This window comes from Coregonus clupeaformis, chromosome 26 (assembly GCF_020615455.1).
Source record: "Coregonus clupeaformis isolate EN_2021a chromosome 26, ASM2061545v1, whole genome shotgun sequence".
In the NCBI taxonomy this organism is placed as follows: Eukaryota; Metazoa; Chordata; class Actinopteri; order Salmoniformes; family Salmonidae; genus Coregonus; species Coregonus clupeaformis.
In genome coordinates, this window is record NC_059217.1 from 49,216,215 (window position 1) to 49,234,436 (window position 18,222).

General features: G+C 45.5%; 1 protein-coding gene and 1 long non-coding RNA gene across 3 annotated transcripts in view; one reads left to right on the forward strand and one right to left on the reverse strand.

Annotated features, from left to right (window-relative positions):
- The window catches only part of fndc3ba (fibronectin type III domain containing 3Ba), a 93,843-nt gene extending 75,890 nt beyond the window's left edge, over positions 1–17,953 (forward strand). For both annotated transcript variants that reach the window (XM_041904317.2, XM_041904318.2), the window contains exons 18-27: positions 717–835; positions 943–1,048; positions 2,066–2,244; positions 3,062–3,175; positions 3,827–3,976; positions 6,064–6,335; positions 8,538–8,762; positions 12,706–12,872; positions 13,002–13,129; positions 16,090–17,953. In XM_041904317.2, the coding sequence (XP_041760251.2) occupies positions 717–835; positions 943–1,048; positions 2,066–2,244; positions 3,062–3,175; positions 3,827–3,976; positions 6,064–6,335; positions 8,538–8,762; positions 12,706–12,872; positions 13,002–13,129; positions 16,090–16,401 (1,772 nt within the window). In that variant the 3' untranslated portion in view covers positions 16,402–17,953. The remainder of the gene's footprint in view (positions 1–716; positions 836–942; positions 1,049–2,065; positions 2,245–3,061; positions 3,176–3,826; positions 3,977–6,063; positions 6,336–8,537; positions 8,763–12,705; positions 12,873–13,001; positions 13,130–16,089) is intronic.
- Positions 9,552–11,072, reverse strand: LOC123481963. Its single transcript, XR_006657479.1, has 2 exons — positions 9,781–11,072; positions 9,552–9,733 (listed from the first exon to the last, which is right to left on the reverse strand). It is a non-coding gene; the product is annotated as an uncharacterized LOC123481963 (long non-coding RNA).
- Positions 17,954–18,222: the final 269 nt, after the last annotated feature.

An 18,222-nucleotide genomic window follows, 5' to 3' on the forward strand; every position in this document is an offset into this window, starting at 1 on the left:
TATATAAACAGCAGCAATTTACTGCTATATAAACACCAACAATTTACTGTTATATAAGCACCAGCAATTTACTGCTATATAAACAGCAGCAATTTACTGCTATATAAACACCAACAATTTACTGTTATATAAACACCAGCAATTCACTGCTAAATAAACACCAGCAATTTACTTATTGCTTTGACGTTTTCCGTAATATTCCTCCGTTCTTTTTCTCTCCCTCTTTTTTTCGTCCTTCCCTGTCAGTTTGAGTGCTTTTTACTAAGTCCATAACCCCTGTGGGCTACATAATAGTGAACAGGAGTGGGAGTGTGTCAGCTCTTCAGAACACACTGATTTGCCTGTAATTGGTCATATTCAGTTTGGTCATCGTTTATCATCCCAACGTGTCCCTATTGTAATTCTGAAAGGGCCTACTTCCTTCCACGTTTTCTCCCTCTCTCCCTCCTTCTCTCTACCGACCCACCCACTCCTCTTTTCCTTCCCCCCTTTCCCCTCTATATCCTTCCCCTTCCTCACCCCACTTCACCTCCCTCTCTCTCTCAAAGTGTCATTGAAACTGAACTGATATAGGTTGAAACATAGTTCTCTCACTGTGTTGTCTATGACTATTGCCAGATATGAATAGATGTAGTACATTGTTGAACTGCATATAAACCTCTACACGTACACGTTCACATAGACACAAACACTCATCTGCTGTTTGTCTTGTACAGCGGGCCAGTGGGAGGTAGCATACAGTGGCCCCGCTACAGGGTGTGTGTGTGAACGACTGACGCCCGGCACCGTTTACCGCCTGCGAGTGTGTAGCATCAGCACCGGTGGACACAGCCAGGTAAAACACACCCGCACACACACACACCGCATGTCACATGGATCAATAATCCATTTAATTACACAATTCATCAATTTACCTTCCCATGATCCTCTGTGTTCTGCCAGTGTTCCTTCAGTGTTCCGGTTTGGACGTTGAGCGTCGCCCCCGGACCCTGCCAACCGCCCAGGATCGTGGGTAAAGCCAAACACAAGGAAGTGCAGTTAGAATGGGGTAAATACACACACACACAAACACACAGTGGCTTTTACTGTCTGGAAGGTCAAATCCACCTTTGACTGTTCCCTGCCCTTCACTGTGCCAAACCTAATACACCCTGATTACAACCTTGTTACAACACACACACACTGTGTGCACCAACTCTAGGAAACCTAATTCACTTTAATTCAGCTTTATTGCGACTCTAATGCAGCCTATCTAAACCTTAATGTAGCCTAATGTAGTCTAATTCAGCTGCATTCTATGTGATTAAAGTAGTTAGAATCTGTCAGGCCTCAATGTAATAGGGCAAATGTTCCTTCATTAAAATGTGTGTGTGTTTACGTCCGTGCGCGGGTGCGTACGTGCGCGTGCGGGAGACTAACACTCGCTATTAAAAAACAAGCTGAAGGACAATTAAGTAGACCGTGTTCTCTTTCTCGTTTTCAATCTCACTCCCTCTTTCCCCCCTTTATTAGCTTTCTGTCTTTACGTCACACCATAAAGCTGGTTTAAACACATAGAGAACACTAATGAGTGGATAAAAAAACAGTTAGTTCAGACTCTCCTTCTGTTATGCTATGTTTGACTAGGTGCTGCAGCATGTTATACTAGATTAAAATGTTTGTCCTCTCTCTCTCTCTACCCCTCTCTCACTCTCTTTCTCTCGCTCTCGCTCTCTCTCTCTCTCTCTCTCTCTCTCTCTCTCACTACCCCTCAATCTCTTTCTCTTTATCTCTCTTTTTCTCTCTCTCTCACTACCCCCTCTCTCTATTTCTCTCCCTCTACCTCTCTCTCTTTCTCTCTACCTCTTTCTCTCTACCTCTCTCTCTCTACCTCTCTCTACCTCTCTCTCTTTCTCTCTCTACCTCTCTCTACCTCTCTCTCTCTACCTCTCTCTACCTCTCTCTTTCTCTCTACCTCTCTACCTCTCTCTCTCTACCTCTCTCTCTCTCCCCTTCTCTCTCCCTTTCTACTTTTCTCCCCCACTCTTTCTCTCTTTCCCCTCTCACCCTCCCCTTCCTCTTCCAGACGCCCCAACGTCAGAGGGTGTGTGTGAGGAGTGTGTGTTCAGTCTGGAGATGACATCATCAGAGGGTGACGCTGAGCCCAGTGAGGTGTACAATGGGAAAGAGCTGCAGTGCAGTGTGGGTAGTCTGCTGCCGGGGGCAACCTACAACTTCAGACTGAGGGCTGCCAACGAGGCTGGGGTGAGACACACACACCCTAATGAACGCTGACCAGAAGCAGGCAGACAAACACTCTCTAATCTAATTGATGTGATCAGTCCATCCCTGAGTGCTATTCAGACTTAGTTCAAGAGGTACTCAAACACACTTACGCACACACACACACACACACACACACACACACTCACACACTGTCTGAACAAAGTAGCAAACTGAGAAGTGCTCATCAAAAACGACGACATACAGAGGAACAAACAGAAACTCGACTGGAGACCGATTCTCCCAGCAGCTAGTATTTAGTCCAATCAGACAGTCCTCTTCAGTTCACTGCTCTGATCAACCATCTGCTGCATCCACTATCTGTTCTACAGCCATGTCAAGGCACTCTGCCCCATTTAGCAATCATATAAATTATTTGAATGCAGGAATAGTCATGCTCGAAAAGTCATGTTTGATTGATCAAAGTTTCATATCCGCCCAATCTGAGCTGTACCTAAATCTAATTTAACGGTTGATCAAACAGACTTTATCATTTGTGAGCCTGCTACTAGATTTGTTTATATTTTTCCTATAATCTTACTTGTGTGTTTCCTGTCATGTGACCTGTGTGTTTCCTGTCATGTGACCTGTGTGTTTCCTGCCATGTGACCTGTATGCTTCCTGTCATGTGACCTGAATGCTTCCTGTCATGTGACCTGTGTGTTTCCTGTCATGTGACCTGTGTGTTTCCTGGCATGTGACCTGTATGTTTCCTGTCATGTGACCTGTATGTTTCCTGTCACATGACCGGTATGTTTCCTGTCACATGACCAGTGTGTTTCCTGTTTACTTCCTGTAGTTTGGAGAGTACTCTGAGGCGGCGGAGGTGACGACAGCAGCGGGTCCTCCAGGCCAGTGTGTGGCGCCACTCATCACTCTGAACAACACCACCTGTCTAACAGTCAGCTGGGAGGTACTGCCTGTCTATCTATCTACTTTACACTCTGTCTACACTTACATCTAGAACAGAGACAATATGCACTTCAGTCTGCCTCCAAATAACGAGAGAGAGGTAGAGAGAGAGAGAGAGAGAGATGTGTTTGTATAGAGGACAGAGAAGGACACAGAAAATAAATGAGTCAAAATAAACAGCTAATCTCTGCCTCGCTATTTTCTCCACCCTCTTGAAACCAACTCTGATATTGAAACGCTCAGAAGTCCCAGACCCTGAGTGAAGTGTTCAGGGGAAAGCTTTGATGGTGACTGTTGTACAGGATATTGACTATAGTGCAGTCTAGCCGTCTTAACAGTCCTGTCTGGCTGGCTCTGATGAGATGTAGCCATCCTTCTAGAAGACATCACTGATCTGACTATGTTTGATCATCATACGGTGAAAACAGACAGATCAGTTAATACCTCAAGGAAGGGAGGAGGGAGGGAGGGGGAGTGAAAGGGAACAAAGGAAGGAAGTCATTTTAAAAGAATTCCCGGAGAGCTTACATGGGTCTAGTGTCTGATTGGATGTTTGGTTCCTTCCTGTTCTGTGTGTTTCTCCTGTGTTCTAATCTGTTGTGTGTTCTAAGACGTTCTGCGTTGTGTGTTCTGTGTTCTGTGTGTGTTGTAGAGTCCTGAGGGATCAGGCTCTGACATCTCAGAGTATCGTCTGGAGTGGTCCAGGGAAGACGAGCCTATGGAGCTCATCTACTGTGGACCAGAGACCCAGTGTGAAATATCAGACCTGACCCCCGCCACACACTACTGCTGTAGACTACAGGTACACACACACACACACACACTTACATCCTCTAACAACGTCTTATAATAAGATGATTGGGCTCTAGAGCTGACTGTCAAACTGTCTATGAAGGTCAAGGAAAGGTTGAGCTTGATAGATTGTAGTTTATGCAGCCCGCTCTCTCTGTTGTGGAGGACGCACACACACGTACCCACACACACACAAACGCACGTAGTCACACACACTGCCCTGTTGTAGGACTTCTGATTTATTTTCTAGTTTATTTTTTTGGCTGATTTCTTTAGGAGCTCATCTATATGGTTTATATCGCAGGACGAGAGAGGTCGCATAGGACAATAACAACATTGGCAGTGTGTGTGTTTGTAAGGGACAGTTAATGATAGGTCTTTATTTGTGAGTAAGGTAATAGGCCATTTAAAAAGCAAACACTACAGCTACAGTGGGGAAAAAAGTATTTAGTCAGCCACCAATTGTGCAAGTTCTCCCACTTAAAAAGATGAGAGAGGCCTGTAATTTTCATCATAGGTACACGTCAACTATGACAGACAAATTGAGAGAAAAAAATCCAGAAAATCACATTGTAGGATTTTTAATGAATTTATTTGCAAATTATGGTGGAAAATAAGTATTTGGTCACCTACAAACAAGCAAGATTTCTGGCTCTCACAGACCTGTAACTTATTCTTTAAGAGGCTCCTCTGTCCTCCACTCGTTACCTGTATTAATGGCACCTGTTTGAACTTGTTATCAGTATAAAAGACACCTGTCCACAACCTCAAACAGTCACACTCCAAACTCCACTATGGCCAAGACCAAAGCGCTGTCAAAGGACACCAGAAACAAAATTGTAGACCTGCACCAGGCTGGGAAGACTGAATCTGCAATAGGTAAGCAGCTTGGTTTGAAGAAATCAACTGTGGGAGCAATTATTAGGAAATGGAAGACATACAAGACCACTGATAATCTCCCTCGATCTGGGGCTCCACTCAAGATCTCACCCCGTGGGGTCAAAATGATCACAAGAACGGTGAGCAAAAATCCCAGAACCACACGGGGGGACCTAGTGAATGACCTGCAGAGAGCTGGGACCAAAGTAACAAAGCCTACCATCAGTAACACACTACGCCGCCAGGGACTCAAATCCTGCAGTGCCAGACATGTCCCCCTGCTTAAGCCAGTACATGTCCAGGCCCGTCTGAAGTTTGCTAGAGTGCATTTGGATGATCCAGAAGAGGATTGGGAGAATGTCATATGGTCAGATGAAACCAAAATAGAACTTTTTGGTAAAAACTCAACTCGTCGTGTTTGGAGGACAAAGAATGCTGAGTTGCATCCAAAGAACACCATACCTACTGTGAAGTATGGGGGTGGAAACATCATGCTTTGGGGCTGTTTTTCTGCAAAGGGACCAGGACGACTGATCCGTGTAAAGGAAAGAATGAACGGGGCCATGTATCGTGAGATTTTGAGTGAAAACCTCCTTCCATCAGCAAGGGCATTGAAGATGAAACGTGGCTGGGTCTTTCAGCATGACAATGATCCCAAACACACCGCCCGGGCAACGAAGGAGTGGCTTCGTAAGAAGCATTTCAAGGTCCTGGAGTGGCCTAGCCAGTCTCCAGATCTCAACCCCATAGAAAATCTTTGGAGGGAGTTGAAAGTCCGTGTTGCCCAGCGACAGCCCCAAAACATCACTGCTCTAGAGGAGATCTGCATGGAGGAATGGCCCAAAATACCAGCAACAGTGTGTGAAAACCTTGTGAAGACTTACAGAAAACGTTTGACCTGTGTCATTGCCAACAAAGGGTATATAACAAATTATTGAGAAACTTTTGTTATTGACCAAATACTTATTTTCCACCATAATTTGCAAATAAATTCATTAAAAATCCTACAATGTGATTTTCTGGATTTCTTTTCCTAATTTTGTCTGTCATAGTTGACGTGTACCTATGATGAAAATTACAGGCCTCTCTCATCTTTTTAAGTGGGAGAACTTGCACAATTGGTGGCTGACTAAATACTTTTTTTCCCCACTGTACAAAAAAAAGAAGCCTCTCTCTGTTTCTCTCACTCTCTCTTTCTCTCTCTCTTTACCTCTCCAGGCGGTGAACCAAGCGGGGGCGGGGCCTTATAGTGAACAGATGAGCTTCCAGACTCCAGCGACTAATCCCGACGCAGTCTCTTCTTTCTTCCTGCTTGACCAGCTCCAATCAGATCAGTCCCCCTCCACCTGCCTCTTCTTGAAGTGGGAGGAGCCTAACTGTAATGGGGCGGATATAACGTCTTACATCATCATTCTGGATGATCAGCTCATTACCGTGGAAACAGGAACCAGTCACCTGATCACTGACCTGCAGCCAGACAGCCAGTACAGGTACACACACACACACACACACACACACACACACACACACACACACACACACACACACACACACACACTATTTCCAGTCCCAGTAGTATGTTCAGGGTTGTAATTGAGATTGAGTCAGAGATTATGTTATTCCAATTAGCAGCACTTATAGCAGCAAGCAGTAATCATACCGTGTGTTTCTAGGAATTAAGAAAGGGTGTTGTCTGTGTGATTGGTTATTGTTCTCAGTAAGTGTTTGTGATTCTGTGTGACAATGAGTAAAGTGTGTGTCTATGGGTGTAATCTGAATAATAAATATAATATGCCATTTAGCAGACGCTTTTATCCAAAGCGACTTACAGTCATGTGTGCATGACTCCAGCGACTAATCCCAACGCAGTCTCTTCTTTCTTCCTGCTTGACCAGCTCCAATCAGATCAGTCCCCCTCCACCTGCCTCTTCCTGAAGTGGGAGGAGCCTAACTTTAATGGGGCTATTCATGTTAGCAAGTGTTTGTAGATCTGTGTATGCATGCACGGATGTGTGTGTGTGTGTGGCTGTTATTGTCACCATGTCACTGTTTTTCTTACATAACTGAGTTAGAACAACACTACTGACTGGGTAATACTGACCATTGTTCCTCTTATGTATTTGTGTGCATTTGCATTTGCATATGAATCCATCCATTGCTCCAGTCCATTTCCCCTGGATACTGATTCCAACTCAAATAAAGACACTCCATAGGGCGATCAGGAAACCACTCATTCTCTTTTCTTTCTAGGAAAATGTTTGTTTGTTCATCTTAGAGCCGTCAGACATTGTTTTAGTGTTTTAGATTTAACAAGGATAAAACAAAGAGGACCAGAGGAAGAATATATTTCATTATCTGATCCTCAAAACTACTCTCATCTTCACCATCTAACTCTCTCTCTCTCTTTCTCTCCCCTGTCCTCTTCTCTCTCTCTCTCTCTTTCTCTCCCCTGTCCTCTCTCTCTCTCTCTCTCTCTCTCTCTCTCTCCCTCTTTCTCTCCCCTGTCCTCTTCTCTCTCGTCATGTTCCACACTTTCTGTCTTGTCTAGTGGAGTTTCTACAACCTGTGTGTGTCTCTGTGTGTATCTGTGTGTCTGTGTGTGTGTGTGTGTGTGTGTGTAATCAGGGAAAGGTTACTGTGTGTAAATGTCAGACAGTAGAATAATGAAGGTAATGAGAGAGGGAGAGAGCGAGGGGGAGAGAGAAGGAGAGAGATTATCCAGACAGAGATAGAGGGAGAGGGAGAGAACGAGGGAGAGAGAGAAGGGGAGCGAGATCTTCCAGACAGAGAGAGAGAGAGGAAGGTTCCTGGAAAGAAGACAGGACAGTGGAGAGACTCTAGTAAACAACAGAAAATAGATGGAACAACAACAGAGTAAGTCCCATCCTCATCTTACCAGACATATTATATTCTTGACACTCATGTCATTCAGGACTGGCCATTACTATCCATAGAGGGCCATAGAGGTTAAGGAGCTGTAAGAACAGGTCTAAGAACAGATCTAATACAACATTATAACCAAGTTATTCCATAGGGATGTTGTTGAATGGCGTGACTAGGGTTGCAAAATTCCAGGAACTTTCAATAAATTCCCTGTTTTTCCAGAAATCCTGTTGGAGCATTCTGGATTTCTTGCTTATTCACTCCTGATTCCAGGAATCCTCCAACCGGGATTTCAGGAAAACAAGGGAATTTATTGAAAGTTCCCGGAATTTTGCAAGGTGTGACTTGTTTTGGGGAACAGAAAATATCAGTCAGCAGAGACTGGGTTAGATGGATGTCGGCTCGGTGAGGTTGGGGGTCAGTCATGACTCAATGGACAGAGGAAAACACCCATCATCATAATACCTCTAATGCTGCCTCTCTACTGCTATTAACCAAGCATAAGTACTCAGACACAAAGACGATACATTTTGTTTTGTAGATATGTAGTGGTGTAATAATGCTATATGGTGTAGTGTTTTAACTTTTGTTTTATGTGTGATGTGAGTGCCTTAATGTGTTTGGACCCCAGGAAGAGTAGCTGCTGCCTTGGCAGGAACTAATGGGGATCCCTAATAAATACAAATACACACACACACACACACACACACACACACACACACACACACACACAAACTGGTTGTGGACAAACTAACTATCACACTCACTCTATTTGTCCTAACGCCTCTCTCTCTCTTTTTCTCTCTCAGTGTGCAGATCCAAGCGGTGAATGTGATTGGCTGTGGCCCATTGAGCCCACCCCTGGTGGCTAGGACAAGCCCCCTCCCTCCGGCTCCTCCTCCTTTGGAATGTTCGGCTGCCGGCCCCCAGAGCCTAAAACTGAAGTGGGGGGAGAACGGTGCAAACACACACCCCCGTGCTCTGCTCTCCAATGACATGTTCTACACACTACAGATGGAGGACAAGAACCACAGGTAGAGTATAGAGGAAACACACACACACACACACACACACACACACACAGCTACTACACTTCAATGGTTCCAATGGTTCAATGTTATGTACGTTCTGGATAAAAGCATCTGCTGAATGACCATATTGCATATCACAGTTCTACTGAAGGAAAATACATCAAACACATGTTGTGTGAGTGAGTGAGTGAGTGAGTGAGTGGTACATGCACGCGTGTGTGTGTGGGGTGGGGGGAGGGGGGGGTAGGTAGAGGAAACGACAGTAACCAGTAGTTCTAGGGAGAGCTCACGATGAGAACATCTAGACTACAGCACTAATTAGAACCATGAACTGATCAACCATGCTATCCATTAGAGACGAGACTGAAGGAGGGAGAGAATGAAATAAGAGTGAGGGAAGTAGAGAGGTAGGGAGAGAGAGAAATGGGAGGGAGGGAGGAGGGAGGGGGGAGCGAGGGAAAGCGGGAGGGAGAGAGAGAGGGAGGGGGGAGGGAAAGTAGAGGGAGTGAAGGAGGGAGGGTGATTGGAAGGGGGGAGGTAATAAAGGATAAGTGAGAGAATTAGAGAGACTGTCCGTCTGCCTAGCAGTGTCATGGGTGATTAGTATGGTTGGCACCCCTAGCCACAGCCACATTACGACATGGATGACTAGTTGGCACGCTGGCATCTTGGCACCCCTAGCCACAGCCAGAGGGTAGTGTCTAACAGATGGGGCGGTAATTAACCGACTGTCCAGTGTGACCCCCGCAATGCCAACATACACACCCTTCAGTATGTATCCCTCCCTCTCTCCCCTCTCTCCTCCTTCATACCCATACATTCACCCCGCACTCATTTAATTACATATTGTATGTCTATTGGGCCCTGAAGTATTGCTGACCATGTGACCTGCCCAGGAACAACTCAGGGTTCTAGTTACAAGCTGACCTTGTATTGTGGTCAGGAACAACTCAGGGTTCTAGTTACAAGCTGACCTTGTCTTGTGGTCAGGAACAACTCAGGGTTCTAGTTACAAGCTGACCTTGCCTTGTGGTCAGGAAAAACTCCTGTCCCTATTGATATATGCACCATATAGCCTACGCCTATAGACCCATTTTCCGGGTGCGTCATGCAAAGTTGCTTGCGCAGTTCCGAATCAATAAATCGGTTTGTTTAGTTTACATGGAAGTAAATACGATCACGTCCGACTTCAGATGCAGCTCATGCAAGTTAGCAAACACGTAATCAGATGGTTATCGTCTACAACATCGCAGATATCATCGGAGGATTGATTACCTAGCAAGCCAGCGTGAATCAAGGTAAAATATCCCAAAGAGAGCTAGATAAAGCCAGAAGAATAATATACTTGTTGAACATAGCTATAGCCATCAGACAGGTGTGTTTTCATGGTCATCACTCACTCTGCTAATGTCCCGACATCCGTGTATAGCTATCTGCTACAGGGATTTTTGTTGCTAGCATGCGCACATCATTCGAACGTGACGTTTGCTTGTAAACAAAAACAAAGGTCAGTATGATTCCTGACACATCTCAGACTATGATTTATATTGACTTATTACTTCTGTTAAGAACATTTCATTATGAGGTGTTTAGCTGCATTTAGCAGTCTATCTCACTCCCCCCCCCCATCTCTCTTTTTCTCTCTCTCTGCATGGTAGAAATGGCATCATCAGAGCTAAATGGATTTAACTGGCGGTATTGGAGACCCCCTCTCCTCTACCCTCCTCACATTTTCCCAGTTCCTCTTCTCCCCTGCCGCTCCTGAACAGACAGTATTAGGGCTGAATTACCTGGAATCTCTGTAATTGACAGATTGCTATGGTAACCAGATACAGACACTATTAGAAAGAGGGAGAGAGGCAGAGGGAGAGAGAGGAGGACAGTATTATTGGCAGTAAACAAAGACATATCAAATGACCAAACAGCAAATATTGTTTTCATTTCTACAACAACCTTCTCAAAGTCATGTGGTGTCCCGACACCTGTCTGTCCCCTCCTCTCTCTCTGTAAGATGCAGTGAAAGAACTACCGCCCCCTCTCTTCTTATCTTCATGTTTCCAGACCTGTCTCTCCCTGCTTTGATTTGGTCCATTTGAAGCTCGGAGCGTGTAGCCGTGTAGCCACCCTTCCTCCTACATCCACACAGACACACAGACACACAGACACACAGACACACAGACACACAGACACACACAGAGAGAGAAAGAGAGAGTTTGTGTGCCTTTTGTAGCCCATCATAGCTGGTGTGTTGTTAGGCTTTTGTGTGTGTGTTGTGTACCTGCTATGTAATGTTCCCTGAGTGTGTGTTGTGTACCTGCTATGTAATGTTCCCAGAGTGTGTGTTGTGTACCTGATATGTAATGTTCCCTGAGTGTGTGTTGTGTACCTGCTATGTAATGTTCCCTGAGTGTGTGTTGTGTACCTGCTATGTAATGTTCCCTGAGTGTGTGTTGTGTACCTGCTATGTAATGTTCCCAGAGTGTGTGTTGTGTACCTGCTATGTAATGTTCCCTGAGTGTGTGTTGTGTACCTGCTATGTAATGTTCCCTGAGTGTGTGTTGTGTACCTGCTATGTAATGTTCCCAGAGTGTGTGTTGTGTACCTGCTATGTAATGTTCCCTGAGTGTGTGTTGTGTACCTGCTATGTAATGTTCCCAGAGTGTGTGTTGTGTACCTGCTATGTAATGTTCCCAGAGTGTGTGTTGTGTACCTGCTATGTAATGTTCCCTGAGTGTGTGTTGTGTACCTGCTATGTAATGTTCCCTGAGTGTGTGTTGTGTACCTGCTATGTAATGTTCCCAGAGTATGTGTTGTGTACCTGCTATGTAATGTTCCCAGAGTGTGTGTTGTTTATTTCAGGCTAAGTGGTGTGTTAATTGGTTGTGCCAAACTGCCTTGCCAAAACAACCCTGGGTCATAACTCATCATTTAACACACACACACACACACACACACACACACACACACACACACACACGCGGTCTGCCAGCACTGATGATTATGGAAATGTCCTGAGAGTAACAACAGAATGTTATGTTGGGCAGAGATAGATTTACCGGATTAACTGGTCCTACTACATATATGCAATAAAGAGAACATAACAACAGTTAATATACCCTAGAAGGTGTGTGTGTGTGTGTGTGTGTGTGTGTGTTCATGCTTCACTCCCCTACTATAAAGGCTTCAGGGGAAGTTATGGCTATGTCACTATCAGACACTTCTATATCCCCTAGACTAGCGGAAGCTCTCTCTCTGTCTCTCTCTCTCTCTCTCTCTCTCTCTCTCTCTCTCTCTCTCTCTCTCTCTGTCTCTCTCTCTCTCTCTCTCTCTCTCTCTCTCTCTCTCTCTCTCTCTCTCTCTCTCTCTCTCTCTCTCTCTCTCTCTGTCTCTCTCTCTCTCTCTGTCTCTCTCTCTCTCGTCTCTCTCTCTCTCTCTCTGTTTCTCTCTCTCTGTCTCTCTCTCTCTCTCTCTCTCTCTCTCTCTCTCTCTCTCTCTGTCTCTCTCTCTCTCTCTGTCTCTCTCTCTCTCTCTCTCTCTCTCTCTCTCTCTCTCTCTCTTCCCCTCTTCCTCTCTCTCTCTGTCCCCCTCTCTCTCTCTCTCTCTCTCTCTCTCTCTCTCTCTTTCTCTCTCTTTCTCTCTCTTCCTCTCTCTTTGTCTCTCTCTCTCTCTCTCTCTCTCTCTCTCTCTCTCTCTCTCTCTCTCTCTCTCTCTCTCTCTCTCTCTCTCTCTCTCTCTCTCTCTCTCTCTCTCTCTCTCTCTCTCTCTCTCTTCTCTCTCTCTCTCTCTCTCTCTCTCTCTCTCTCTCTCTCTCTCTTTCTCTCTCTCTCTCTCTCTCTTCTCTTCCTCTCTCTTTCTCTCTCTATTTCTCTTCCTCTCTCTCTCTCTTTCTCTCTCTTCCCCTCTCTCTCTCTCTCTCCTAACCTCTCAACCTTGTTTTTCTGTCCAGGTTTGTGAGTATCTACAGAGGTCCCAGTCACACTTACAAGGTGCAGCGCCTAACGGAGTCGACTAGTTACCGGTTCAGGATCCAGGCATTTAGTGACGCAGGGGAGGGACCCTTCTCAGACACGCATACCTTCTCTACCACCAAGACTGTACCCCCCGCACTCAAAGGTAAGGGTGTGTGTCTGTCTGACGGTGCGTGTGTTTCCGTCACAGGAGGCTGCTGAGGTGCCACCAGCCGCCTGTGGTTTCCGTGTGTTTGTGACATTGTTTGTGACAATGTGTCCTGTCTTCCTACAGCTCCCAGAGTGCACCAGCTGGAAGGGAATGTGTGTGAGGTCAGCTGGGAGACCATTCCACCAATGAAAGGCGACCGTGTCAACTACATCCTGCAGGTGCTGGTTGGACGAGAGTCAGAGTACAAACAGGTAACACACACACACACACAGTTCATGTGAGGATAGCTGTATATTTTACTAAGATCACTAGCTTTCCTTATGAAGGAAGTTTGGAGTTTTAATTGAATCTGTCTGTAGGGGGAGGAGAGGAAAAATAGATTTTGACTGCCATTAAAATGTATTTAGTACAGCCTGTACGCTCTCTCTCTCTCTCTCTCTCTCTCTCTCTCTCTCTCTCTCTCTCTCTCTCTCTCTCTCTCTCTCTCTCTCTCTCTCTCTCTCTCTCTCTCTCTCTCTCTCTCTCGCTCGCTCACGCACGCACGCACACACAGCTGATTCATCAGGGCGGTAGGTAGCCTAGCGGTTAAGAGCTGGTTTCTCCGAGCCGGCAAGGTGAACATATCTGCTGTTCTACCCTCGAGCAAGGCAGTTAAACCCCCAACAACAACTCAAATAAATTCAAATTTTATTGGTCACATACACATATTTAGCAGATGTTATTGTGGGTGTAGCGAAATGCTTGTGTTCTTAGCTCCAACAGTGCAGTAGTATCTAACAATTCACAATAATACACAAATCTAAAAGTAAAAGAATGGATTTAAGAAATATATAAATATAAATATTAGGACGAGCAATGTCAGAGTGGCATTGACTACATACAGTAGAATAGAATGCAGTATATACATACGAGATGAGGAAAGCAGTATGTAAACATTATTAAAGTGACTAGCGTTCTATTATTTAAAGTGGCCAGTGATTCCATGTCTATGTATATAGGGCAGCAGCCTCTAAGGTGCAGTGTTGAGTAACCGGGTGGTAGACGGCTAGTGATGGCTATTTAACAGTCTGATGGCCTTGAGATAGAAGCAGTTTTTCAGTCTCTCGGTCCCAGCTTTGATGCACCTGTACTGACCTCGCCTTCTGGATGATAGCGGGGTGAACAGGCCGTGGATCGGGTAGTTGATGTCCTTGATGATCTTTTTGGCAGGCAGTGTGCCCCCGGTGATGCGTTGGGCAGACCGTACCACCCTCTGGAGAGCCCTGCAGTTGCGGGTGGTGCAGTTGCCGTACCAGGCGGTGATACTGCCCAACAGGATGCTCTCAATTGTGCATCTGTAAAAGGTTCTGAGGGTCTTAGGGGCCAAGCTGAATTTCTTCAGCCTCCTGAGGTAGAAGAGGCGCTGTTGCACCTTCTTCACCACACTGTCTGTGTGGGTGGACCATTACAGATTGTCAGTGATGTGTACGCTGAGGAACCTTTCCACCTTCTCCACTGCGGTCCCGTCGATGTGGATAGAGGGGTGCTCCCTCTGCTGTTTCCTGAAGTCCACGATCGGCTTTGTTTTGTTGACGTTGAGTGAGAGGTTATTTTCCTGGCCCCACACTCCCAGGGCCCTCACCTCCTCCCTGTAGGCTGTCTCGTCATTGTTGGTACTCAGGCCTACTACTGTTGTGTCGTCTGCAAACTTGATGATTGAGTTGGAGGCGTGCGTGGCCACGCAGTCATGGGTGAACAAGGAGTACAGGAGGGGGCTGAGCACGCACCCTTGTGGGGCCCCTGTGTTGAGGATCAGCGAAGTGGAGGTGTTGTTTCCTACCTTCACCACCTGGGGGGCGGCCCGTCAGGAAGTCCAGGACCCAGTTGCACAGGGCGGGGTTCAGACCCAGGGCCCCGAGCTTAATGATGAGCTTGGAGGGTACTATGGTGTTGAAGGCTGAGCTATAGTCAATGAACAGCATTCTGACGTAGGTATCCCTCTTGTCCAGATGGGATAGGGCAGTGTGCAGTGCAATGGCGATTGCATCGTCTGTGGATCTATTGGGGCGGTAAGCAAATTGAAGTGGGTCTAGGGTGTCAGGTAAGGTAGAGGTGATATGATCCTTGACTAGCCTTTCAAAGCATTTCATGATGACAGACGTGAGTGCTACGGGGCGATAGTCATTTAGTTCAGTTACCTTTGCTTTCTTGGGTACAGGGACAATGGTGGACATATTGAAGCAAGTGTGGACAGCAGAATGGGATAGGGAGAGATTGAATATGTCCGTAAACACTCTCTGGGCGCCGATGACATGGACGTTGATTAAGGCAGCCCCCCGAACCTCTCTGATTCAATGGGGTTGGGTTAAATGTGGAAGAAACATTTGGGTTGAATGCTTTCAGTTGTGCAACTGTCTAGGTATCCACTGTCCCTTCTATTCCATTTCCCCGTTCATGTACTGTGGTGGCAGCAGAGTTGGGTGAAGGTAGTGTTAATGACAATTAGAGCCCCGAGACCACTGACATTTAACAGTGTCTGCTGCCAATGGAACTTTATGGAAACTCAATATGGTTGTCAATATTCACACACACAATCACAATTGCCCTTTTGGAAGTCGAACAGATCTTCTGGTGAATGAGTACTGAAATGCACGTTAAAAAACACACACGCAGACACACACATATCTGATGTGTTAGTGAAGAGTGTTGTGGTAATAATAAATAATATGCCATTTAGCAGCGTTACCAAAGCGACTTACAGTCATGCGTGGTATACATTTTTGTGTATGGGTGGTCCCGGGGATCGAACCCACTACCTTGGCGTTACAAGCGCCGTGCTCTACCAGCTGAGCTACAGAGGACCACAGTACTTATCTCCAGTGAGGTTTTGTTCTTATTGATTTAGTGAGCAGCTGGAGGCAGGAGACTTGTGTGTGTGGGTGGGTGGGTGTCCTAAGTGGTTCTTGAGGTAGTTAAATCCCTTCTGTACAGGGACAGTGTTGATAATGTTAACCAGAAAACAGCCTCTATAGCCACTTTGATGCACTGATTGGATTTCACTAATGTAGAATAGCAACAGGGGGAGAGACTATAATAACACACTCTGAGCAGCAACCTGTTTGGTCTGAATCAATTTGTTGAGGTCACAAAGTAGTTTCTAAATCAACGTTCTCTCTCTCTCTTTCTTTCTCTCTCTCTCTCTCTCTCTCTCTCTCTCTCTCTCTCTCTCCAGGTGTTTAAGGGAGAAGAGAGTGCCTTTCAAATCACCGGACTCCAAGGTAACACCGATTACCGTTTCCGTGTGTGTGCCTGCCGCCGTTGCCAGGATACCAACCAGGAACTCTGTGGCCCTCTAAGCCCCTCCTCCCTGTTCACCCTGCGTCGCCAGGAGCAACAGTGCCTGGGGGAGACAGGCGCCGTGGAGACGGTGAAAGGGGCGGGGATAATATCCAGCGATGAGCGCTTTGCGGCGGTCGTGGTGTGTGTGTTCGCCGGTGTCTCCATCCTCATGGCCTGTCTGCTACAACACTTCTTCATGAAGTGAGGGAATGAATCGGCAACAGGATGAAAAGAGAAAACAGAACCAGAGAGAAAGAAAATGAGCATCTACGAAAGAAAGGAAAGAAAACAAAACACTTGAGAATCAACTACAGGATAGAAAGAGAATAAAACGAGGGAGAAAGAAAGAAAAACATCTACGCAAAGAAAAATACTTAAAACGAAACAGACTTGAGCTGTACTTCAGTCATTTTACCGCGACGTTGTAGTCCACGTATCGCTTCATGCTTTCCTCTTCTTTCCTCTCTCTCTTTCCCTCTCTCTCTCTCTCTCTGTTTCTCTTGTCGTTGTTTGTTTGGTCTCTCTATCTTATGTAATGGATGTATTTGGAGGGAAGCTGTTCGTAGCCAAAACAAACAAACTGATAACCAAGCATTAGCCAGCCAGGAGCCCAGCAAAGCTCCTCAACAACCTGCATGACATTATTTTGTATCTTTTTAAACCTACAGTATGTATTACAATTAGACAAAGTGTATTTTTCTTTATATTTCTTTACAGTCTATTCCTTACTTTACTGTGTCTGTGTCTTATTTGCGCTGTTCGCTGCAGTCTTTTGTAGTTTTTTACCATTCCGCCATTTTGGAATGTAGTTCTAAAGCTATAGCCATGTATCCATCAATAACTGTTACCTTATCTATTATAGGTCAAATCATGCAATCTTTACGCACAGACACACACACAAACACACAGACACACAGAAACACATACACACACATGCACACATGCAGATGCACAGTGAGACAAACACACACACATGCACAGAGAGACAGAAACACACACACACTCAGATGCCTTCTCTTCTGCATTCTTTATTCAGCTACCAAAGCGATGCCATTGTTAAAAAATGCTGCTATCCTGTTTCGTTATATCTAAGAAAGAATGGAACTAGTTACCTAATATATACAATCTATATCAAATATATCTATGATAGATCTACCTATCTATATCTGTAGGGGGCGATGCTATGATGTAATATAAGAAGTGTAGAGGTCTGGAGGACAGAGCGAAAGAGAGGGAGGGATCCAGGTAGATGTTGCCTTTTAACCACAGATCTAAGACCAGCTTTCTCTCCCCTGAAGCTAACCTAAACCATTATGAGTGGGAAATGCAAAGCTGACTTTAGATCAGTTTAGGGCAAGGGTGTAAAACTAGGCTCCTGGAGGGCCACACACCTGGCCATATCTAGCCAATCAGCGACACCAGTTGATCAATTTAGTTTCAGGTTGATAAAAACATGACACTTTGACCTGTGAGAACTGGACCTGACACCCCTGGTCTAGGGCTAACCTGGTATATTCCAATGGGAGTGGTTTAGTGAAATATAATATGTATTCTAGGTGCTTATCTGCAGATCTGAGGTCAGTTCAGTAGTCAGTCCCCGCGGTCGAATGTAGAGGTTACTGAAGTAACCTTTTACCCACCCCCCAAGTCAACCCTCATACTTCTTCATACTCTTTATTTGTTCTCTGCCCCTCTCTCTTTCTATCCCTCCACCATTCTCAGTACGTCTCCCTTCCCTCCCTCTCTCCCTCCCGCATTCCTAACCTCCCTCCCTCTCTCCCCCCCTCTCTCCATCTCTCTAGTTAATGCTGTAATCATCCCACTCTCTCTCTAAGCTGTGCTTCGCTCCTACTCGTCAGTTAGCAGAGCCTTGAACTGCTCCAACACCTTTGCCAAAGTCAATGGGAAAGTTACGCTAGAATTTCTCTCTATTGGTTCTATACGTTTATTTATATACAATATAATATTTGCATACAGTACTTTACAAGACAATTACAGTGCAATCTTTTCAGTTATTTATTGTTTA